The following is a 26,499-nucleotide window of genomic DNA, read 5'->3' on the forward strand; positions in this document are numbered from 1 at the left end:
CAGATGTTCAAATGTTTTTATTTGTATTTTACTGGTAACTGTATTTTCCCATTCAATAAATGGCTGAAAGTACATTGGGAACTTTGGCACTTGTTTTTGTTTTCTTCACTTTTCTCAAACTGTGACATATCTGAGGCTCGTCATTAAAATTTTGGCTCGCAACACAAAGGAGATTTTTTTTTTTTATCAAGCGGCAAAAAGTAACTTGAAAAAAATACTTGTAAATTGGAAACTTGTAAGTCAAGGTACCACCGTAGTACAAAAATAGAAAACACAAAATAAGATACGGGAGGTAGAGCAACATTTAAAAAAATTAATTAAAAAATGTCTGATTATTGATTACTACTTACTCGGTCACAGACACAAGGTTGTCTTGTGAGGTTAGACCATCTTCCCTAAACTTTTCCCCCGGTAGCTGTGGTGTGGGCAGCTCGGCTTCTTTCCTGCGGGATAGGTTGAATAACCTCCATGGTGAGTGAGTGCTGTCATCTTCTAGTTGGACCCCTGTGCCAGTATACACAGTGGGTTCGGGAGGTTCTGAATAACCAGAGACTGAAGAGTGAGGGTGGTGTGAGGAGAAGTGCTGGGTCAGACCCTCTGGGCCTGCAGGCTCCTCGTTGCCACCCTTTGCTCCGCCCAGGCATGGCTCCAGAGGAGGCTGGTAAAAGTGTTGATTGTTGGGGGTGGAAGGGTTCTTCAAACCCTCACCGGGATCTTCACCACGCTCGCATGGGTGGGGGCTAAGTGGTGGAGGTTGGGGGGAGTTGGCAAGGTCTGACGGCCCTCCTGTGCTAACCACCCCACTGTTGAGCTGAGGTGTTTTTTGGATGGTTGACAAATCTGCCGAACGAATACTAGAGAATCTTCCGCCATCCTGACTCCTCATTGCAAGTCTTTGGCCGGCCGTTGCCTCAGTCTCCATCGAGGTGTCTTCGTTGGTCGGGTTACGATGATGGAAAGGTGTCTGAGGTCTTTTCTGCTGCTTGTCACTCTTGTCTGGCTTCTCTCCTCCAGCTTTGTGCTTGGTAGGAGTCTGACATGCCTGGCCCACTGACTGAGCTTGGCCCACATTTCCGCCTGTTCGCTGCTTCACTGATTTATGTCTGGAGGAAAGGAGACGAACATGAAAATACGATGAGATTTTGATGCAATGGTGACACATACCAAAAGCGAGCAGAGAAGTGTACAAAGGCAGCAAATCGCCTGTCAAACCATGAATATCACCAAGAAAGGTTTTTGCATGTTTTAAATGCACAAATGTCTGTCACTTCACCCTAAACATCAGATTTCCTGGCAAATATAAATGACTATAATCTGTAAAATTTATGTAAAATAAATTAACAAGACCTGTCGAAAATGATTCTGAATGTCAATTACTTGAAAATGTTCACTGAAACACTTAGAAGAAGGTTTTCATCTAAAACAAGGGAAAATAAAATTTAACTTGTAAATAAACAGGACTTCAAAATTCTATGTTGTTAAAATGCTGGGTAGATCCAAACACATTAACATGGCCATGCTGATCTCAGAGACAGTCCAATCCTATGGAGGACCAAAACTGCCAAAATTGAAAAATAAATACATAAATCAATACATAAATCAATAATAGACTAAAAGTGAAAATAAAAACGGATATACAATATAATTAAAAAATTAAATACAAAAATTTTTATAAATGGAAATAGAAACAACAAAAATATATATCCATAAATATATAAAAGTAAAAAGTAAATAATAATTTCAAAAGACGAGATTCAAAACCTAAAATTATAAAAAAATAAATGTCAAAATAAATGTCAAAATAAATACAACAATAAATTTATAAATAGCTATCAATCAATAAATAAAAACGCTCTGCTCTCATATTTAATTATTTCATGCTGTCAGGTCGAAATGTTATTCAAATAAGGGGGTGGTTCTACGCGTGTCTTGGTATTTTTTGTTGTCAAGTGTCTTAAGTGTGTTTGGGTTGGGCTCCGCTGTTGCAAACTACCTAGAGTGAGCGGGTCGGCGAACAAGGAAATCTCGCCTTCTTGCATGGAGAGCTCCAGCAATGGACGACTATCTTGTCCACTGTCACAACAACTTGCCAGTGGACAAGATAGTCGTCCATTGCTGGAGCTCTCCATGCAATCCGGCGAGACTTCCTTGTTCGCTGACCCACTCACTCAACCATTGAAAGGCAATTTGCAACGGCGGAATCCAACCGCCGTTGCGGCAGAAGACATGCTTAGGACCGCCCCCTCATTTGAATAACATTTCGTCTTGACAGAGCGTGTGCAGCATGAAATAAATAAATGTGAGAGCAGAGCATTTTTTTTTTATTGATTGATATTAAATTTTTCTATCCATTTTTATTTTCACTTTTAGTTATTTATTCATGTATTTATTTTAAATTTTGGCAGTTTTGGTCCTCCATACAATCCAGCTCTGTTTTCAAAAGCAGCCTAGAAAAGCCTACATTAACAGCCCTGAGTTCACTGATGCTGGCCCGACCGACCTGGCCACCAGTACAAATTTTGTAAATTAAATCAGCATGTTCTTGCTTATTTAATATCTAATAATCAACATTTTGAGTTGTATCCACTTCAATTGATCAATCATCTTCCCCTTTTTATCTCCACTGTGCATTCTATCGCCCTCAGTCACTGACAAAGTGTCTGCTATGTAGCTACTGAATCTACACACTTCACTATTTCATCCACAGGTAGGCCTATATATCGTATAAAATGATAAACTTACTTAAGTATTGTTTTAAAACAGGGCCAGTGCCCGTTCTAGCAGGGCCGCCACCCAAAAAGTCTTAAGAAAAGGTGGAAGAAAGATTTCCCGGATAGACACGTGCCATTTTAGGAGCCTGCTGACTCATTGGAAATTCAAAGCACAAGCTCGTTTGACTACAATATAAATGGTTATTTTTGACAAACATAACTAGTTTGACAGGATATATGATCTCATAGGTGTGCCCAGGTGGCTATATAATGCAGAAAAAAACCTGTTTGGGTGGTCATGGAGAGCCATTTACCTCGAACAGCTGCAGTATGACCTCACAGAAGGCTCCACAAAATCCCAAGTTCCCATTCTCTCTGCTCGGTCTTCCTTACAGGTACCATTGGTTACAGCTGAGTACTTCCGCCTGTGGTCAAGCAAATGAACACTAACATGAATGACAACAACAGGTTTACTTATATAAGCAATTAATCTTAGTTTTATTGATATGCTCATACTGTAAATGTTCAGCACTGGCATTATATTATTTGATTTGATTATTACTGGCATTATACAATGGTAAATGCAGTTTGCTGCTGAGACTGACTTTCTAACCCTGCTTGGAGCAATAGTTTTTTGGGTGACACGCTAATAATAGCTAACTACTGCTGACGTTTTGTGCTTGCACAGGGGGCAACAGAACCCTTGGTGCTCCCAATGTGTCAGACTCACTGATAGTGAATAATTCACAAGACCATGGGACAACATTGCAATGTATCCTGTTTTAATACTGGTACAGCATCAGGGCCTGTGCAGGTGAAGAATTAGGTTTATTTCCCACTTTATTGATTAGTTTAATTTATTTTGGAAACCCATTGTGAGTTTGTGTGCATATATATATATATATATATATATATATATATCTATATCTATGCTGATACATATATATATATATATATATATATCTATGCTGATACATATATATATATATATATATATATATATATATCAGCATAAATATATCAGCATAAATGAGTACACCCCAACTGGTTTGTAAGAACACCTTTAGTTTCCTCTTCAGAATCAAGATTTTTTTTTTTTTTATGGGATACTAAACTACAAAATACTCACATAAATGTGGACCATTGATTGCAAGCAAGATTTGTTCATTAGTACACACACAAAAGGAGTTTTCTTAACAAATTTGTTAAAGAATATTTTGCGCAAATAAGTAGACCCCAAGAAAAATACTGACAACTTGTTAATTCCAGTTCTAGCAGACATGTTGCTATCCATAAAAGTCATGGAGGTCATAGAAAATAATAGATATAGTTGTTTTTGTTGTGGGATGCATTATTTGTTTGCATTAGTTAATTTGATTAAAATGAAGATTTTGTAATCTATGCATTCTATTATCTATCTTACTTTTTCATGTTGTGAGTTCAGCACATATTCTACAGAAAACATTTTGTCAAAATTTGGAAAATTGTTCTTATGTTCATTGAGATATTGCACAAAATCTTTGCATTTTTCGAAGGGGGTGTACTCTACGGAAGAGGATTAAGGCCAGTGAAGGGGGAAAAAAAAGGTTGGCAATATTCTGACTTTATTCTCAGAATTCTGACTTTAAAGTGAGAACTCTCACTTGCTGAGTACTGTATGTATTAGGAATGGGTGAGTACCGATACCAGATATCATATTGGACTAATATCTAGCTTTATTTCAAGGTATCGGTACCCGTGACCCTTGTGGCCGTTTTAAGATCAGGAACTAGAAATTAGAAGAATAAGGAATTGCCATTTCTTTCATGCAATTTGAAGGAAGAATAGTACATTGGGATTATAGGTATTCCGTTAAAATTAGCTGTCATTGTATTTTATTTTATTTATTTGGGGGGGGGGGGGGTGCTATGTATCAAAAGTACTAGTGGTATAGGTACTTGGCATCGGTGACTACTCAAGTTGAGTTATCGTACTGGTCTGGGGAAAAAAGTGTTATCAGACATCCCTATATACCTATATTGTTGGTGTCTGATCAAAACCTTGTACCTCCAAAATCGTCACTTTTCAGGAGACATCCAAAAGAGCATTTTAGTTCAACCATTAACACTTAAGATAAGTCAATAATTTGCAAAAATTGACACCCACACGTGTGGACTGACTAATCTAACTCCAGTTCTCTGCTGCCGCAATGACTGAAAAGTTGAACTTTTTTCATTGTGGCACAGACAGGGATTTTCTCATTTAGAATAAGGAAAGGAGCACCTCTGCACCTCGTATTGAGTACTAATGACTGTACTTAGCATTCAGTAGCGATGGTTTGGCATTTTGGACAGCAACAAGGGCATTACACATGTACTGACCTCAACTTGTGTGTCACAGAAATTAATTATTTTACAATAAACATCTTTTGCATTTAATAATTATGAAACCAGCTTTGGGGTTGTCATTTGCTTACAAAGACAAACTGAAATCTTACTTGTTCTGGGCTCGGTTGATATTGCACTCCTGCCAGACACGCTCCACAACTTGACTGGCAAGCTGTTGAGGAATCTTGCCTCCATGGTGGCTTGAGCTGTCCACACTGAACGTGTCACATGAAGAAGGCATCCTCAACCACTTCTGGGCAGTTTGAGAGTCCACTACGGAGACAAGGATCCAGCGCTAAGCAAACCACTTGAGTCATTGAATGATTACGGTTAATTCCAAGACAAGATCCCATTAATAAAGTGAAGTCTCGTGCGTTGCAAGTGCTTTTCTTTTTTGACTACCTGTGTGCACCTCTTCAGGCGATGTGGGAGGGGTGAGGGTCACCAATGACATGGCAGGCTCTCGCTGGGATGCAGGCACTTGGTGACCACCCGAATAGACGGCAGTACATTGGGAGGACCCCACGGGGGCCACAAAAGGGACGTCTGACTGGGGCACGAGCACTAGGCAGGCTGGGTACACCATTCGCACACCACCTACACAAACACATACATTTATACAGAGAAAGTCTTATAAAGACTCAATAAAACACAAATATGGTAAAAGAGGAAGTCAACCCAAAATACATTTCTTGACAATAATATGTCTATGCAGCCATAGTAGTCTAAATACGATATTCTCGTTAATATTGCGTTAGTGGATTTTATTTTATTTTTTGGTGGGGGGTGTTTTGTTTTATTTTAATTTTGTTTAAAACTTTTATATACACATTTTGTTTATTGATACTTTATACTACTATATGTTTTTTTATAAGTTGTAACAATTAATAAACTTGAATTATACATTTAAAAATATATATTGCGTTAGTGGAATATGAGTTAAACAGCAAAATCCAGCCGTTTTTATGAACTTCAAAGGAGGCCATTTTGCCACTTGCTGTCGAGTCAAAATGAGATCACAGTTGCTCAGGTCTCAGGTAATAACCAATCACAGCTCAGCTTCAGAAAACGGGTGAGCTGTGATTGGTCGTTGCCTGAGCCCTAAGCAACTGTGATGTCATCTTCAATCGACAGCAAGTGGCAAAGTGGCTAACATGGATAAAAACGGCTGCATTTTGTTTCATAACTCATATTCCACAAATTAATCAGAATGTCACCTTTGGACTAGAAAAAGCGCAATTTCTGCAGAAATTGCGTGGGAATGCTTAAAGCTGAATGCTAATAAAAGCTCAATGCATGTGGCATGCTTATAAAATGCTTATAAAGTAAATTGAAAGATAAGTTACGTGAAAATGACTAATTATAAATTGCAGTTGAATGATGAATAAAAAAAAAGAAAAAGAAAACTGCATTACTGCTAAGGAGCTTCAAGTGGAAATAGTTCCCCGCAACCTCCTGGTTACTGGACAATGAACTTCACCAGAGCGCTGGTAATGATCATCAGTTGTATGTATGGAAGTGGGCATGGAAAGTGGTAGTTTGAAAAAGTTCAATGTCAGTCCCATTGAAAATTATTGGGGAAAAGTTGATATTTAACATTGTGCGAGTACTGTAAGATAGGGGTGATCAAAAAAAATGTTTTTTTAATTGGCACTATATTGCAATATTACAGCGCGCAATTCTCGAATCGATGTTTAAACATACATTTTTGATGGAAATATTCAACAAAACGTCTTATTTAGGGGTAGGATTCACACGTTAAGCATGGAAGAATGTTATATTAATGGAACATTAAGCCTTACAATTTTATTTCAGTGCTGTTCTAACATGAAACAGATTGCAAGCTGTTTGTTAAATACAGTGGCTCAGTTAAAAGCCTGGAGTTTCAGATAAATAAATTTTCATACAAATCTTACAGTGTACATGTACAAGTTTACTGATTAGGATTTTCTAAATTTGAGTTTAAAAAAAATTGCAATAAACAATTTATAGATTCATATCAGGAATAATCTACATCGAATCGAATCGTGACCTATGAATCATGATACGGATCGAATCGCCAGGTACTACGCAATTCACACCCCTAATACCCAGGATGCCGTGAATTTTTGAAGTTGAAATTTGAACGGTGTAAATTGGAAGAATTATGTGGGAGTCATTGCATGGCAAAATAATGTGGAGGATAAAAATAACAACAACAAAAAGCATTCCCACAACTAGTGAGGTCACATGTTAAAGGTTGACTTCCCCTTTAATGAGTAACATGATGTAAATAAAAATAAAATAAAATAAACTGACCAACAAGGACCTCTACGGAGGCCAAAGAATCATCTTCCCAATCCATATCTTCCATCTTGTCCTCTAATACACTATCCTTGGCACCAGGACTGATGGGATAAAACTGGTTCCATTCCTCAATCAGCTTCTGCGTGGGTGGGTCGGACATCTTGAACGACTGGCCGGTCAGAGTCCCATTCAGCCCAAAAGGACTCAGGATGACTATTGAGAATATTTGGGAAGACAGAAGGACACACAGGACACTGTTAGCTAGTAAGGGCGGTGGGGGGTGTGACCACATCAAGCCAACATCAATCTGCCATAACCCATCCCAGCTCCACCTTTATAGCTCCGCTCATCATAAATTTCTTCCCTTCGTTGCTTTTGCTTACAGCTTGACTCCACATTGATCTGCAAAATACTAATCTTTTATCCTACTTTTCCCTTATTCTTTTTCTAAATGTCTTATTTGCCCTTTCTCTTGCTTATCCTGAACTTAATACCTTTTTATTACTTTCCCTTATTCAATATTTTCAGCCCCGTCTTCGCTCTTACAATTTAATCCTTTATATCCTCATAATGTTTCTTTTCTTTCCCCTTTCTTTATGCTTTGGTTTCCTCATCATTCTGTCATCTCCGGCCTATTCAGGAGCATGGTGACCTTTCCATCGCAATGCTGGACTCAGGCAGTCCCAGCGGAGTTGCCAAATACTTACAGAGCAATCCAGACGTCAATTATTGCAAGCGGCAGCCTCTCAGAGGCCATAAACAGAGGCTTATAAAAAGGGCCATTCCTCGACAAACGCACTTCGCTGCACAGACATATGGAGTCACAAAGAGCCCATCAGTCTGCTTATAGAACAGACCATCATCCATCAGCAAATGGAGATACCACTATAAACGAACATGCATAATGCATACATATACGCATGAAAACCATATGAATATCAACGCGCGTGCGTGTGTATATGCACGCCCCCCCCTCCCCCCCCCCCCCATATTGGCTTGTTATGCATCTACTCTCTCTGCATCTATCATACGTTGTAAGTGACGAAGGGTTATCTTAATGATTCGACTGGCTGGGTGGGTGTGTGAGTGAGCATTTGTTAATGTCCCTCTTTTTTTCATCAGGGGACTAGATGGCCTCCAGCCCCAAGTATTGATCCCCTCACTGGACCGTCGAGAGATTCAAGGATGCCAAAACTGGCTGGAGATGAAAAGACAAATTAGGATAAGGAAGAATTGTCCATTCCAATCTTTTGGCACAGATGTTTCTGGGCGTCTTCTGAAAGAAACTGTTTTGCGGATGTGTGAGCTCCCTTTTTCATATCTGACAGTTTAATTATTGGGGAAAACGGAAACTGTAACATTCAAGTCTATCATCTTGAGGTGAGTCAGAAAGGTGACTGGCAGCTGGTGTTGGAACTTGGAATATAAGTAACAAGGTAGTAGAGGAGAAACACTATTGCCAGACTACCAAAACAGATCCAGACACCTTTCTATGGACCCAGACCAATAAGCTATATTATTTTTCATAATTATTGTAACTTAATTACCATATCTATCATTTATTTCCTGAATTTTCTATTCTTTTTTTTTTTTATTCTGGCCTACTTTTCTGGTGATTACGGTAACACATTATATGTACCGTCAGCGAGAAATGTAGCGCAACCACAAGCATGGTAAATCCTCACACATGACAACTCAGCACGTCAATTCTTTCATTCAGATCAGAGTTTCAAGTGGAGCAAATGGGTGTGTGCGTATGTATGTGTGTGCGTGAGACAGACAAGCTGTGAGAGACAGAAGCCTCAAAAAACAAGAAAATCCCTGCCTGTGTACCCTACCTCTCACCCAATTTTAGCTGGGATTGGCCATATTTCACCTTTGAGGGCAAGCAGTAGGTCAAGTGGGTAAAGCCTAACTGCATTCACATGGGTTCAACTTGGGATGAGCGAGTACCGATACCCAGCCTTATTTCAAGGTAATAATAATATATAATAATATAATTGAAAATTGCAATTTTAAGAAAAAAATGCTATATTGATGTGTATATATGGGGCTGGCTTTCTTTAAAAACTTCTATCATTGTTATTTTCGTAAATTTTATGCATCAAAATTACTAGTGGTATCGGTACTCAGTATCGGCGACTACTCAAGACTTGAGTACTTGTGCTGGTGTCAGTCTGACAAAACTTAGTATTCATTAGTGTTGTTCCGATAATGTTTTTTGGCCCCCGATTCCGATACCCAGTTTTGCCATATTGGCCGGTACCGTACCAGCACCTAGGTTATTGTTTTATTTTTCAACATGAAAAAGCTGCCCTGCCATTGGTTCAGAGCATTCAAGGGCCAATAGGATATCTTAGCTCGGCATGAAGAAAACACGTCACACATCAGTGAATGTCATGACGCAAGCTCCAAAGTCCTATTATAGCGTCGGAAATAATGGTATCGGCGTGTTATTCTAAGTACTTGCTGATGCAGATATCACTGTTTGAATGCAGTATCGGGGCCTCTCTCGATACCGGTATCGGAACAACACTCATATTCATCATCACTATATAAAACTGCTCTCAATGACAAGACATGCTATAATAATAATATGATCTGGACTTTTGCTTGAAAAGACGTTTATGGGCTGGACCGCTTTGAATATTAATTAACCTACAGTGTATTCATAGCAGTCGTCATTCTGTCAAATTTGTTGAAAGCTATTGAGACTTTTGAAGGTAAAGCATAAAACATCTTGCCTCCCTTTCCGAAATGCCCTGCAGCTTAACGTTTCACACCAGCTGACAGCAAAGTCAGCAGATATGACCTGTAACATTGAAGAAACACAAGGTCAGGTTTCTGTTACTACACAACAAAATGCAGCTCGGGTTGATCACATTAAACCTTGATTGAATCCAAGCACTTACATTTCTCTGCATGTTTTCTCCACACAAGGCTAGAAGATTTGGAGCTAGTCGTGGAAACAAGATGAAATTCAGCACAATAATGGAGATGGTTTACCATATACCCCTTAGTGCATCTGCACTTTGAGTGCATCTCTGGCTCCCTGAAGACATGTCAAATGTTCTCAGATCAGTGTAATGGGCTGAGAGTTCATTCCATTCACTCTGCGCCCTTTTATGGGGTCACATCCTGGAGAGATCTGCTTTGTCGAACAGTAAACCGAGCTAGGCAGAGGTGAGGGGACAAAGAGGGGGAGGAAGTGAGGACAGAGTGAAGATGGATGGATGGAGGTGGATGGAAGTCACTTCAAGCTCAGCTAGCTTCTAAGAGAGGCACTACAGCAGTGAAACACAGCTGGGTGTCGAATGATCACGCACTATGCATCTATTATAAATAATAAGCCCCAAATGACTGGCCAAATTGTTAAATTCTGAATGGCTCTTGACAGAATGAAAAAATGAAGAGATTAAAAAGAAAAAACCCTACTTACTATTTTCATTATGACTTTATTATGTATATTCAATACGTTGATATAATGTCACAAATTTGAAGTTTGCCAGAATGCTCTAAGACCACAAGAGTAGCCTGCAGGCCTGTTCTAAAAATAACTGACCAGTGATGGGACATTGCAATTTCTTGATGTCTTAGAAATGTACAAGCAATCATTTGAAAATGTAAACACTTGCCGAGATTTATAGAAATAAGAAGTTGCATACTGATATTTATTTTTTTCTACCTTGTTAAATTAATATTGAGAATTGTTGTAAGAAATCATTAACATGATCACTGTCATCACATAGATGGATATTAATTATTAACAATTAACAAAGGCAATGTGAACAAATCTGCTATTTGAGAAATGTGTGTCCAACTGATAGCCCTTCACGTTAATTAATTAATACCCAAGAAGTAGCTTTCCATTAAAAACAAAAAAGGTTGAGGACCCATACTCTAGATTATTCCAGCTGCTACCCAGATCCTAGACAATGGTTTCATATTTCGTTCCCGCAAAACTGATTGATATCTTTTAACTCATCTTAAAGTCACTTGTCCACTTGTAATCCAGCTAAAAGATACCTGTCAACAAATACTTTCACTTCAACAGTATGAATAATTTTGGGTTTATTGGTAAATCTGCATCCTTTGAGCTCATAATATGAGTACTCCTCACAATCTTATTAAAGTGCTCAAAAATGATGACTTTAATTCCAATATAGCAACAGGAAAAAACTGTCAAGGCAGCAATCACAGAAGTAGACGGAGTAATTTAATTGAAGCAATGAGTTCTCACAGTGGACATGGATGTGGTATGTGTTTATGTGAGAAACTGACATTTATTTATAGACTAATAAAATGACATCATTAACGACCTGCTAGTTGGTGAATGGACAATTGTATAATCATGTTAAAGGAATCCCTGTGGGTGAGTGAGGCTATCAGTTTTGCTAAGTGATTACAGCTAATGTCACAAGTCTCTGCAGCATGTCTTAAAAAAAAAAGAGACAAGCAACCTCACAGTAAATGGTTTATTGTAACCTTCTATCAAGAGGGGCTATCTTAAAATTACAGCTGTGGATAGAAAAGGAGAACAATGCAATTACACTGTAGTGTCAGCATAAAGATTGGATGCCTGGATCACATTTTTATAACTGATGAGAAGCTATAGGGCCATTTCTTCATGCAGAGTTGTAGATATCTGACAACCTATTCAAAAGGGGCAGCAACCTTCATTTCATTGCAGATTTTAAACAGTCGGGTATAACACGAGTGCCATGTTTACTTTATATAAAGAACTATTTAACTTTAAATCTGCTGCAGGATTTTTACCCACGAACAGTGGGGTGCAGCGGAATGTTTTTGTTGTCGTTCAAAGAGTCTTACACCTAATGTCTGCTATCGATGTGAGATTAATGAGTGCGCAACTTTGTGACGGTATTGTTTAGAAGGCAAACCATTTCCTTCCAAGTTTATATCATTATTACATTAGCATTTTATGAGAGTGGAAAAGCACATTGATGACGGCTTTGGGATTGCATAACGTTTGCTTGGGGATTGATATACGATATATGAATACCATTATAGGCACAGATGTTTTACAACTAAACAAGGTTGTAATTCATCTGTAATGAATGACAGTTGGTAGAACAAGTGTGACATTATCGCACTGCACACAGCACCCTTCAATCAAATATGATACAGTCATGATGGATATGGAGCATTTAATGCTTAAATATACACTAAAAGAGACAGATTGGAAGACGCACTCCTTTCAACATGCTTTAATACTCCTTTTTCACGTCCTTGGGCAACAAGTTATTTTGTGCTAAGTGGCATCTAGCCCTAGAATATATATCTGATTAGATTTGTCATGTAAATTAGATTACTACCAGTAATTAATGTTCTTTCAGAAGTAAAGAGAATTTCACTTCTGACATATCCAGAGATGGCAAAATCCCTGCCATAGTTTGGCTTCAGTCACAGGTGCTTTTACTCAACTGGCAGGTAAACGAGTGCTTCCCTGCCTGTTGAGTAGAAGCACCTAGCACAAAAGACCTATGACATACTGTAATTTAATCTGGTGCGCAAATGAATGTTTTCAATACTCTTGCGTACTGTCGCACCGCTTATGTGCAACCCTGATTATCCACCATCCATATTGAAGCAATTATCTTGCATACAAAAGTGTCATAACACTAGTGCAAATTGTTTTGGCAATTGCAATTCAGCCTCGGCTATTCCAATTTTGGAACAAATAATATTATAGTGGAGGATATTGTGATTTATCAGATTTTCACTATGTGCATACAATGTCCGCAACCATGTTATTTTTCTTTTTTTGTCTTTTTTTTTAAACTGTAATCCTTGGCTCTACTCACCTTGGAAGGGGTTGGATGCCTGCTGAGCCAGAGTGAGATGCTCCTCGGTCAGATGGTAAACAGGCTGGTGCTGGTTGATCTCAACGCTGGTACATACGTTGCTCTCGCCATGCAAAAAGAAGGTGAAGGCGCAAGATAGGTGCTCACTGTAAGGAAGACAGAAATACAAAATCAGCCTTCTTGGATGCGTTATTGAAATACAATAAATAACAAATACGTGAGAAGCGGAAATGGGAAAATTGAAAAATTCAACATTATGATCTTGATCAAAAATATACAAGAATGGTACAAAAATCTAAAGTCTGAACAAAAAAAAAAGCCTTTAATTAAAAAACAATCAACATTTATTTTTGCGTCTGAGTGAGAGGGGCATTTGATTAAAAACAAAATCAGGAGCACTTTTATTTAAAAGATGAAGAGGCAGGAAGCAAAGAGAAAGCAACCAGTGTGTTCATCCTTTAGTGATACCTCATGTACCTGTCATGAATTACAATTTGGTTGGATTCGTCTTACATCCCAACAGACTATTATGACAAAACATCACCTCCATCCTTGAATATATATATTTTTAAACCCTATTTCCTCATATAGTGGCTGGGGAAGTTATTTTCTTATCTGAAGAGGGACCAGACATCCACTAGGCAAATTATCCTCCAATGGAAGAAAAAACAACTACCCCCCAAAAAAAACCTTGTTAGAAAAAAAGAAAGACGAAAAGAGGAATAACTTTGTGAATATTTGTCCCAGGAAAAATCAACTTCCATCACTGGAATTGTCTTTAAAAGACCGGTATGATAATACTGGTTTCATGTAAATCAATAATACTATGTTTTATACAATACCTACAATATAACTTAAGTGTAACTTCAGTTTAAAACTAAAACGATTATTAGATATAAAATGCTGGAAATAACAGCAAAAAAAATGGGCACATTGGACAGAAGTAGGTAAATGAAGAAAATCTGAAGTTGCATAGAAGATAACGGATAGGGGAAAAAACTATTGAGTGACTTTAATGCAAACTTAAAACCACTGTAGATGGCTATTTTGGCTAACAGCAGATTTCTGCTAAGCCCAGCAATTAGCTTGTGTTTTAATAGTGTCTCAATTGTGGTAATTAGACACAACACTTTTTGGCATCTAAGTGGGGATAGGTGCTAACATGTTAGAAGGGAACAACACACCTAATGATTAAATGGCACCAGTGTTGGGCAGTAACTAGTTACTAGTAACATGTTACTGTAACTTAGTTACTTTTTACAATAACTAATACTCTAATAAATTACTTTTTTAAATATAGTAACTCAGTTACAGTTACAATATGGTGTGTTAGTCAGCTACTTGATAAATTATTTAATTTAATAAGTTAATTGTGCGACACTCGTGAGGAGAAGCGGTTCAGAATCAAATAATGAATGGGTGGCTGCTGTGTACGGTACTACTTCCAGTTTACAATGGATTGCCGTTGCTGTGCTAACAAAGAAGAAGCATTGTGGGCGGGTATCGGATTTGGCAGTCATGTAGAGTCAAGGCGAGCACAATACGAGTTTTTCGACATGGAAATACGCTCATTAATTTACTTTAGTTGACTATAAAGGAACAGTTCATGTTCTATTTTTAAGTAACTAAAGAGTTACTTTTAATAGTAACACGTTACCGGTACTTTTTTTGTTGAAGTAATCGTCAGAGTAATTGAGTTACTTTTAAAATGAACTAGTAACTGTAACTAGTTACTATTTTTTAGTAACGAGCACAACACTGAATGGCACACAGTTTATAAAAGTAAAAGCTATTTTAGGTAATACAGCACATCAGAAATGTGAAGATGACATGGCAAGATGTTGGGATTCCTAAAATAAAACTCAAATGTGTTCAAGGCCTTGCGTACAAGCAAATGTACCATTGTTGCAGTGTGTCATTCGTCAAACAAAAGGACAATCCCCAACTAACTCTGTCTTTTCGACAATGAGCTCAGCTACAAGCCTACTTTCTCGCTCATACACAGCAGCTCTGCTTACGACAATGCCTGCCTGTGCCAGTCTGACCTCAACGGCTCACAACAAAAGTGACACGAAGAAAAACTGGAAAAGAGTGAGGCAGTTGAAAATAGAACGGGGACGGGGGAAAATGATGGCCATTGTCCGCATGGTTTTCCTCTTTCTTTGAGCCCCATCTTGTCTGACATACAAATACATGCAGTTAAGAGAAAACGCAAGTGACGGATGGCCAACTGAAAGTGAACACGGTGCGCTTGGAAGTGGATCAAAGAGGGTTGCTTCCTTGGAGGATTTGATTAAGCAAATATCAGTCTTCTCCCTCTGACTCTCACACTCGCACACCTACTCTGCAGAGGATTAAGAAAAGGAGCAGATAGGCAGGCGGCAGGCGCCGCAATGAAGATGGAGCGAGAGCACTTCAAATAAGATAATACCGACTACATAGTAGCGAGTTGCCCTAAGCTGGTGCCCACGGAGACTCACATTCAATCTTATAATCACTTTCCTTGGAAAAATGTAGGGATGCTCATTAGTGAATGCATGATATTCATATTCTATGTGTATTCCCTCACTATAGCCGGATGCAAGAAGGCTGATAAAGGTGAGTTACAGACTTGCGCACCAACTGCGGACTATTACATCAACTAAATCTACTGAAAGAGCACAAACAAAACAAATGTATCAAAGGAAAGATAGCTTTGGAAAGTAAGCAAGAACTCTATTCTGTAGGTAACATTAATGTATCCCATTGGACATCTGGATTTTCTCATTCATTTTCAATATACTTATTACTTAAGACTCAAACAACCAAAGTGTAGTCACTCTATCGGGTGGAGTAAATTGGTCAATTACGATTTCATAAGCTCTCACAAGCAGTGCCAGCATAATTTCGTGCCCGCATGTTAAGATGTCGGTTCCATTTGTGAACTTAATATGTCCCTACATTTAGACCACTGCCTTAACATGCCATAACCCAATAGTCTGTCGCAGTCTCCAGAATTTTGATTTGCTGTTTCTATATTTTTGTCCATAGTGAGATTCTAATCTTTGGCCCTTGGGTCCCAAAGTCCTTAAGGACTACATGCACCAAGTACTTTCAATCACGCCAGTGATCAGAAAATAAGTTCAGTTTAACTAGAGTTGATCTATTAACAACAGCAGGAAAATGAACGGATTTGTAAATGGAAAAATTAGTAAATGGAATTTAAAAGTATCCTCACATCAAATGAAAGTGAAATTAGCTTCCACCGTTTTCCTAAATTCCCCATTCCTTTGAGTGCATTGGATACACTGAATACAAAGGAGGGGGTTTGTTGCTACTCAGCACAGAAAATTTGGAGCAGACATTTTAGCAAGAATCATTGTACTGCTAAGGGTTTTCTTCCCAACGGTTGTTCCCTGAATGGTTAATTTTCTCCCTTTTGACAGCCTCTCGCCTTCATCTGAACACAAATATTTGCCTAAGCTCGAAATGCAGCAGTCACAGTGCATGACATGGAAACCTAGATTAGTTTACGCTCTTTAGGGTGCCCTTCCATTATAATCTAAAATTTCCCAGGTTTTTTTTTTTTTTTTGCATAGCATGTCAAAACGAGTCTGAAACGTGGTTTAAGGTTGACAGGTTGGCGGTTTGTCATTTGCATACAATAGCCTTTGAAAGACAAAAGCGTGCAGAAATGAGTGGAGATGAATTTGGCGCGGTTGTGACTTAGGATCGTGGCTTATTCAAGTATGTGCCCACTTTGTCGTTCCTTGATGTACACTCAACTCGGGAAAATGACGACTGCGACAACACACAGCATCTAAAACGTTGCATCAGCAGCCAATCTCAGTGAAGGTGCTTGAATTTATTTGAGAGAAATATGTCATTGTGTACCCAGAGGATGGTGTTCCCTGAGTCCGTGGTCATAAAGAAAAAGGTGGAAGTTAATTTTGTTCTTATAGCGCCTTGATCCAGTGCAAAAAGACAGACATAAAACCACCATTTTATAAAAAGTTAAAAGCCTCCCTTTATGGCAATTAAAGCGTTCATGTTTTTCAGTCTATTCATTTTCCCGCTGTTGAGAATGCAGCAGAAAGTTAACTGGAAACTAATTTACCCATTACTGGCAAGATCAGAAGTATGCCACGGACCTGGTGTAAGTCCATTGACTGAATAACTGCTGCCTTAGAAGTCACTTTGAAGACAATGCAATGTTAGATACAATACTGAATTAGCATCATCACTCATTGATTCTTGAGATTGCGTGAAAAATACTTGATTTAACTAGATCATAAGATACTTTGACAGTGCTCAGGAAGACCATCTCATCAAGAGGCATCTTTCCAATGGTTAGTTGAAATTATTTATTTTGAGTTTGAAGCCGTAGTAGAACCCGCAACCTTCTATTACCGCAATTCACAGTGGTAGTAGACTACTAGGCAATGTCAGCTCCAGCTCAGTTATTAGCAATATTTTCTCATGGTCACTTTAAACAATGGGTTGGGCATTCCCAGGTGCAATAGGCATTATTTTCCCCTCAAATGTGCTCTAAGTCTTCCCTAAAGTTTTCTCCCTGTTGATTTATTATCGGATGGCCAAAGCACTTCAACTGATTTTTGATGTAATGAAGCAGGGGCTCAACTCCATGCTCCTTCTAAAATACCTTGGCTCCTCACCACGCGCGTAATGCTCAGCCAAGCCAACCTACGAAGGCAACTTGCTTGAGCGACTTATATAGTATGAGCTCATTCTCTCAGTCATTACCCAAAGCTTATGACCATTGGTGAGGCTACGAACATAAATTCAAAGCTTTGCCTTCCAGCTTGGCTTCTTGTTAATCATTAGGAACTGGTGCATGGCCAGTTGGCCACACATCCATTTCACCTGAACTTAAACTTGTTTATGGAGAAGATAACTTTCCTCACTCGGAGCATGCTTTCAACCAAAAAGGTGTAGTCCCCAATTTATGGAAAGAACAATGGCCTTTGACGAAGCGCTCCTTACTTGGATTGTTACTTTTACACAGACCATCTAACACTACATTTCAATTTATCAACAGATTCCAGAAGGGTAATGCATAGTTTCATGACACCAATTTTTCGGAATCTAGGGCTCAAATGGGAATGAACAAAAAATTATTGTTCTTTTCATCATCGGGTAGTTATAGCTCGTACCAGTGATGAAGGTTGGAGAGGTAGAGGGTTGGGGGTGTGAAGAGAGACCATGGCAGAATAAGACCATATGCTGGTACTACTAAAAATATGGAGCCTTTGTTTAAAGAGGTGTGATGTGACAGCTTCGGTCATAGCGCAGTAAATTACACCTGGCTTTTTTTGACTGTTTATTTAAGTCTTGTAACCATTACCACCTGGAGAATGCTTTAAAAAAAAAAAAAAAAATGAAGTCAAAGGCATCTTGCCTCAATTGCAGTACAGTATGATCTTGTACGTGTTTTCTGCTTTATATCAGCGTTGTCACAATAAAACAGGTGTTCTTTCCACCATGTGCACGGAAATTAAGCAAGATGGTGAACAACTGAGGGCTACAAGAAAACAGAACCTGACAACAATGGAGAGACAGGGCGTGTTGTATTCTGCAGACCTCAACAGAAATGCTGTCTATGACTCTCCTCTCACTAGCAGAATACCTTACACAACACGTTCACATGCGTCTGTGTGCGTAAAGTGCTTGAGGGAGCAGGCTGGCATCTGTGGTTCAGCCTGCAGAGGTGCAAACACAACCCGCACATTCAAATTACAGGCTGGCATAAATAGACACACGTGAACCCCGGTAACATGATTAACAATCATATTACTACCTGTGGTTCGCAGATGTAAAAGTCTTTTAATGAGTCACTGGTGTAGTTGCTGACTGCTAAAGCCGGTATGTATTTTAAAGGCTACATACTGTAATTGTGCACTCTAGCAACATTCACTATCAAATAATTGAGAATAGTCACTGCTGAGTAAAGGGTGGGTCATCAACAGCTGTGTGGTTAGCATTAGACTAAGCGACATAACAACAACATCACATGGCATGTCTTCTCACATCGATGTCACCCACAGACAGAAAAAGGATTTAGAAAAGTAATCCCTTTGTATACTGTTGTGCAATCCTATAATATATGTGTGGATATACACACACAAGCAGACATCTAAAGACGTATGCAAAATATATTATTATTCAGCAAGAACATGATGTGTCATGTGGGGAAAGTAGGAGAAGCAAAACCCCAAATAGACTATCAAACATTTACACTAAATAAATAAAATAATTTGCTAAACCTGTAAACCAGACAGATTAATCTCAAAAAGATAAATAATCTGATGGTATTTTTTGCAGAGGTGTTAATTCCTTTGCGCACTGTAAAGGAACTTCCTGTTTGTGGTAATGTTTCTGTGATTTTAGGGTGGGTCTTCATGGAGTGAGACTGCATTCAAAAACCATGCAATGAAGCCCCACTTCTCAGTGGCACACTTAGGAAGCTAATTCTCCAAGATGACTACAACGGAATAATTTAATATGAAAACAATAATATGTGATAAAACATCTATATACCACTTTAATATTCAAGTTCAAGTCGGCTTTATTATCAAGTGTGCATATTAATGCATGGCATACAGCACAGATAAGATTGCAGTCCTCTCTCACTCATGGTGCAAACATGCAAAGTAAAGTATAACAAGTATAAAAAGCGTAAAAGTACAAAAAAAATAGGCGAGGACCATTTTTGTTGAAATGAGTTTGTGCATATTGGTGCAAATAAGCAGAGCAAAGTGTAAATATGCAGAGGAAAGTGTAATGTGAGATGTGCACTAAGCAGGTTCCGAGTAATACATTTGCGTATAAAGTTGGGGCCTGCTGGAAGGGGGATCCTGATTGGAAGTGTCAGGAGGCCGGATGGGTGGATTGTAGGGGGGTGGGGGGATTGGGAGAAGATCAGGGAGGGAGTGTCCTTATAGCCTAGTGGAAGAAACCGTTTTTCACCATGCTGGATATGGCCTGGAGATACTGCAGTATTCTCTCTGACAGCAGCAGGTTGAAAAGGCTGTGAAATGGGTGGGTGGGATCACCTGCAATCCGGGTGGCTTTGCAGGTGAAACTTGATGTTGCATGACTAGCCGCTTGAACCACTTCTTAGGATGGGAGTGAATGCGACCAGGCGGTAGTCATTGGAGTAGGAGGGAGATGACTTCTTCAGGCTCGGGATGATGATGGTCCCTTTGAGGCGCATGCAGACAACAACCTGGCACAGCGAGGTGTTGGAATCATCACTGGAGACATCTATAAGATCCTCAGCACAGTCTCTCAGGACACAACCAGGGATGTTGTCAGGACCTGCGCCTTTTCCTACGTCTATCCTTCTGAGGTATCGCTTTACAGTATCAGGGGATAGCGTCAACATCTGGTCACCACCGGATTGCTGTTGTCAAAGACTGCAAATAAGTCCTTCAGTTGGCTCATGAGCAGAGTGGTGAAGCTGTCACAGACCTGAAGAGACTTGTAGTTCATGTTGATCCTCCTTCACAGGTTTATGGTGTTTCTCCTGTCACTGGTGATCCTTTTGGAGCACTGTCTTTTGGCCACCCTGGTGTCTCGTGACAGTTTGGCCCAGGCTGTCCTGAGGCCCAACACGTCTCCAACTTTGAAGACAGCGTTCTGAGCCCACAGGAACCTGTGGACTTCTCCTGTCAGCAATGGTTTCTGATTAGCCCAAATGTTGATGGTTCTGGTGACTGACATCATCCATGTACTTCCTCATGTAGGACATGACTGTCTCTGTGTATTCCTTGAGGTCAATGATGTTATTGTAAGCGGTTGCTTGTCCAAACAAACTGCAGTTGGTGGTAGAGAATCAGCTCCTGAGTGCCTGTGTGGACCCCTCCGGCCACACTTGCTTTTTAGCTTGTTTGGTGACTTTCACCAGCGGCCTCTATGTTGGCAGTAACATAAAAGCAGCGTGGGCCCCGATGTGCAGGTGGGCACTGGGCATTAAAGGCTGCTCTGTACGTAGTGCAATCATTGTTAAAAAATGCTGTTGCCTCCTATAGGAAAGCTCATGTGAAATGTGAAATAAATGTGGTTTTCCGATGAGCAGGACACAACAAGGATGGACAAATACACATAGGGGAACAACACAAAGAACATACAAACATTGATCTTCCGGTAGATAGATCCTAAATTCTTAGTCATTTAAGTCTCAAATGCAAATGGTCAAAAGCCCTCAGCCCAGCTGGAATAAAATATGATAATCCAGTGAGCATTTGGAGAAGTGCAACAAGATGGGAAGGTGGGCACATCTACTGTCAGCTGGCAAGTCATGGAAATGGGGTGCCAAATGCCAGCAGCAAGTCGTGTGGAGGCAAGAAGACATCAGAGAGAGTGAATGGGACTGATAGCTGGGGCTGCAGCTATCAAATATGGATATCCTACTGAAAATTCTATCGAATCTTTAAGTATTGAGATAAAAATGTAAAAAATATATACATTTTGCTGCTTGGTTAAAGAACAATTATGAATACAGAAAAGAAAACACAAAACACAATTCACTTAATAATGAAAGACCAAGTTGTTTGTCATTTGTAGATCATATTCACTGCCAGTCATTTTGAAAAATCTCAAAATTTTCAATCCCCACACAATATTGTGTTCAATAACAGACTCCCTCTTTTTTGCCTTTTTCCGTTCTTTTTATAATCGACAACAACAAAATGCAGATTGCACAAAATGCAGCCATTTCTCCCATGGCCAAAACATCCTACCACGTGCAACCGGGAACAACTGCAAAATAAAAGTGTTCCAAGGCACTGATGTCCATATATTCTTTGCTAAGCTAAGGTTTATTTTGAAGTTTGCCTTCTCACTGCGTGTTATCATCAAGCATAGCATGAACAAATGTTGCTACGGCTGATTTGACTGACTTCCTGTTGATAGACACCAAATAACAGGTACTCCAGGCAGAAGAAAAATCGTCAAGAGTTATTTTTATTTATTTTTTCAATCGAGGTACTGAAATTGTCACATGGATAAATTGTTTTGTGGCAGATGACCAACCAAAGTTAAAATAGCTTATGTTAAGACAAAAAAAGAACTGCACATTCCTGTCAGTTGCTTGGCAATCCAGAGAAAATGCCTTTTAATGTCTTATTTGATCTAAGCATGAACTAATTTATTCCCATCCATTTTCACTAAAACAATCCCCTTCACTCCTGGCTGTTTTACTGGATTTTGACTGATTTTGCAAGGCCCACAGAATATTGTGTTCTATTGCTATAAAAACACGAAACCTACAAAAAGAATGATTAAAGTCGTTTCTTTCATCAGGAAAAAAAAGAAGTATATTTCTATCTGTTTCCGTTTTGCAGCAATTGGCAATAGAATATAGTTAAGTTTTATCATTATTCACAAATCTATTTAGAATTCTGAGTAATTGTTTTTTTTTAACATGGTCCTGGTTCATTTCCTATGCTTTGCTGCCACCTGCTGGCCGTTTGTGTAATTACTACAATTTCTTCAACTGTTCTTTTTTAGTTGAGAGGCTGCATCAAAGCCTTCTGTATGCTCTAGCATAAAAAAAACATTAAAATGTTATAAATACGTCCTTGGGACACATTTAAAATAGAACGTATTTATACGTTTTTGGGAGCAAATGAGTTAAGTGTTGGAGCATGCGGTAATGCACCATGGCCAATCTGGGCAGTATTTTGAGTCACAACAAAATAGTTCTAAATCATTCACATTTTATACGTTCCCACAAAAAATTTGATATTGAAATTGATACACAAGAGTCAAATATCGATTATCATACTCCAGATTCAATGCATGTGCCGTATTCAGCAAATTAATGCAAAGTTGAGCCTTTCTTGGCTATCGGGAATTAGACATCATGCCTTGCAGTGTGAACGTAGACATACAGTAGTAGATCGTTGAGTGTGGCTGATGGAAAATGGAAGCAAAGACAAAACGGCTGTGTTTATATTTTTATTCCGTGTATTTATGTCGGCTCCTTTGCTGTTTTTGGTTTAAATTGCTTTAAGATGCAAGTAATCAACAATCAGTTAATCACACAAATCAATTAGTAAGGCCTTTCCCATGCAGTTACTATATCATGATACCATCATTATCATTAACAAAATAACATACTATAAGTTACTCTTTTTTCACCCCCGAGTATCAAAAGGCGGCTTAAGGAAATCTCTTTAAACTGCTAATTTCATTCTGTAAATACCTGTTAAGACTTTGTCAGACATAGAATATTGGATTAAAACAAAACTGTAATTGCTGAATAAAACTACTTCAATGAGAAATATGTCACTGTTTTTAGTTTAAAAGCCTCCCTGTGGGTGCATTTGTGCTATTGCAATATAAGCATTTGTTCATGTAAACCTTAAGAAATGGAGTATCCTAATCCAACAATCCACTGTCTAAGCTGCTATAAATGAACACTCTTTATATTTTCTGTCTCGTGGGATCACTGCTTTACTGCCAAATGAGTAGCATTTCCCTAACCTCCATCTTTATAGTGCTTTTCCCCATTTGTGGCACAACTTGCTGGTACTCTTTAGATGCTGAAACTAAACACTTTTGTGTCCCAGTGTGAAACAATTTTTGTCTGCTAATGTGAGGCATTTATATGAGTCTCACGGGGAGATTTAATCAGTATTGTTGCAGCTTGTTTGCTATAAATGACTAACATTTAGGAGAGTATAGGTTTGCCACACAGTTGCAAGGACAATGTGAAACTTGTCAAGTGAATAAGTCAAGAGATCCTCAAGAGAGTGGTGGCGGACAATGGAGGGATGGGGGCATTAAAAGACAAGGGGGGGAAACAAGGAGACTGCAGAGCTGTTACATTCCTGAAATGTTTGTTGGGCTTGGTGTGTCCGCAGCTAAGAGTGGCGCTTCTGCTGAGATGAAGACCACTTGCTCACGACAACAACTACACGTGCTACTTGTACAAGAACGAGCCAAACGTCCATCTCTTGACATTTTGCATTAGGACACGCGGCTGTCACCTCTGGTTTGAAGTGTTCATGGATGGCTACAATTTGCTTGCTTTCATCATTTGAGGAAAGGAAAACATGTTTTGACCAGTTGTGTGGTGTTGTGATGCACAACTTCTGGCACAGCATTACTGTTTCTGGAGTTAGAGCTTCTAACAGATAGTATCAGCATAACTACAAACTTTTGACAAGGAATTGGTGAAAAAGACAGTTAAATCCATAAAAACTACCGGAAGTTACTAGCCCACTTGAAATTTTTGTTTTTTTGTCGTGATTATTCTTTGGTCAAATTTACCACAATTTGAGAGTTTCCCATGCTACAAAAACTTCATGACCCCAAGAATTCGAATGGGTGTTCTCTGAATTCCATATGTCAGCAACCAAATCCAGTTTAAGTCAGTTTCACTGAGTAACATGAAATGTCTATCATAAATGCACCCACTAAAACGTGAAACTCTAATAACACCGTAGTTTTGTAAGAAATGAAGGTCCTGACCTGTAGAGATTCAGATCCATATGTTCCTCTTTAACTAATTTGCTCCTAAAAATGTATAAATACGTTCTATTTTAAATATTTCCAGTGTCCCAAAAACATTTTTATATGTTGTTTTATGGTGTGTGTGTTTTATGCTAGAGCATACAGAAGGCTTTAATGCAGCCTCTGAACTGAAGAAAGCGGTTGAAGCAATGGTAGTTATTACAAAAACGGCCAGCAGGTGGCAGAAGAGTATAAGAGATCAACCAGGGCCATGTTGCAAAAACCTGTTTCCCCCCCCCCCAGTTTTAAACAGATTTGTGAATAATGATGAAACTTAACTATAATCTCATGCTAATTGCTGCAAAACGGAAACAGAAAGAAATATACTTTTTTTCCTGATGAAAGAAGATACTCTAATCTTTCTTTTGGTAGGTTCCATGTTTTATAGCAATAGAACACAATATTCTGTGGGCCTTGCAAAAACAGTCATAATCCAGTAAAACAGCCGTGAGCAAAGGGGGTTGCTTCAGTGAAAATGGCTGGGAGTGAATGAGTTAATTTATGTGTGGAATCGCTGCAACACAATGCAAAAACTGTCCTTTTGCATTAAATACTAATTGGGCTTTTATATACTGTGACTAAAATAATCTTCGGCCTTAATGGGGGCACCTGTCCAAGATGATATAACCTCCCCTACTGTCAAGCCACCTGACCACTGGGAAACACTGTGCTGCCAACATAGCACAAATACAGACACACAAAGCCACAAGAGACATGCCTGCTTCTACTTCTACTCACTGTTTACACAAGAGACCGGTTTGCTGGAGAAAACAATAAGCTAAAACTCTTAAGGCCAGCAGGTTTTAACACACATACACACACAAATCTTGATTACTTGGAATTGATTTCCCACAGCCGCAAATGCAGGAGAGCCTCTTTACACATGTCAGATTAAAGCTGGAAAGCAGAGAAGTCTATGAAAGGAGGAGGAATGCAATCCTCTTGAAGAATATCATACCTGCACACGGATACAGAAATAGAAGTAATACCGACACAACCCCAACAGCGTGTCAGATTCCAGAACGCTCCCTTCATACCCAAAAAGAGACAAGAGACATCCGCTAATATGCCAGCTGAAAATGACCTCACTTTGACATTCATGTGGAACCAATCGTTTTTTTGTAATTATGCTTATCACCATTTTCAACCAACTCATCAGCCAATATGTTTTGTGGTCGTCTTTTGTGTGCCAGGACATGATTTCTTATGTTAAATATATCATCATCATCATCTAAAAATGAACTTATTCCTGCATTGGGTTCACTGTGTAAAATGTTCCCCAAATTACAAATACAAAAGCAAATAAACAGCATATTTTCATATTAATATGATGACCTTAAACTAAAACAAAGAAAAATACTAGGAACAGTTGAAAAAGAGGGAACACAAACAGTAGTTCAAAAAAAAGAAAAAAAGACAGACAAGATAATAAAGGCAAGAGCGACAAGGACATTTGAAAAATAATGCATAAAATTCCAGGAAATTGAACTCATTCAGCCAAAATCAACTGGTGGATAAATGAGAAAATTAATAAATGAATACTAGGGGAAAAAATGTCTAATTGCGGTCTGCTCTACTTGTCAAAGCACAGGCCTGCAGCATTCCAAGTGTCTCTTGTGAATTTGTTAACATACTAATTAAAGAATTGTTGATTTCTAAAGTGTATTCTAAAAATATAAGAGCACAAAGTCAGACTCACTAAAAGTCAACAAATTTAAGTATCTACATAAGAATGTTTGATCCTTTAGTTTTTCTAACCATGTCCTAAAGATTGCTTAGTTATTAATCCTA

General features: G+C 38.8%; 1 protein-coding gene across 1 annotated transcript in view; it reads right to left on the reverse strand.

Moving 5' to 3' along the window:
- med13a (mediator complex subunit 13a) overlaps positions 1-26,499 on the reverse strand; it is a 99,716-nt gene that overhangs the window by 32,973 nt on the left and 40,244 nt on the right. The window contains exons 5-10 of the mRNA XM_086098673.1: positions 13,189-13,334; positions 7,376-7,576; positions 5,480-5,674; positions 5,188-5,350; positions 3,026-3,136; positions 351-1,103 (exon numbers count right to left, since the gene is read on the reverse strand). Of these exons, the coding sequence (XP_085954799.1) occupies positions 351-1,103; positions 3,026-3,136; positions 5,188-5,350; positions 5,480-5,674; positions 7,376-7,576; positions 13,189-13,334 (1,569 nt within the window). The remainder of the gene's footprint in view (positions 1-350; positions 1,104-3,025; positions 3,137-5,187; positions 5,351-5,479; positions 5,675-7,375; positions 7,577-13,188; positions 13,335-26,499) is intronic.

The sequence above is a fragment of the Leptonotus elevatus genome, chromosome 16, assembly GCF_054856555.1.
Source record: "Leptonotus elevatus isolate MCC_2025b chromosome 16, RoL_Lele_1.0, whole genome shotgun sequence".
Classification (NCBI taxonomy): Eukaryota; Metazoa; Chordata; class Actinopteri; order Syngnathiformes; family Syngnathidae; genus Leptonotus; species Leptonotus elevatus.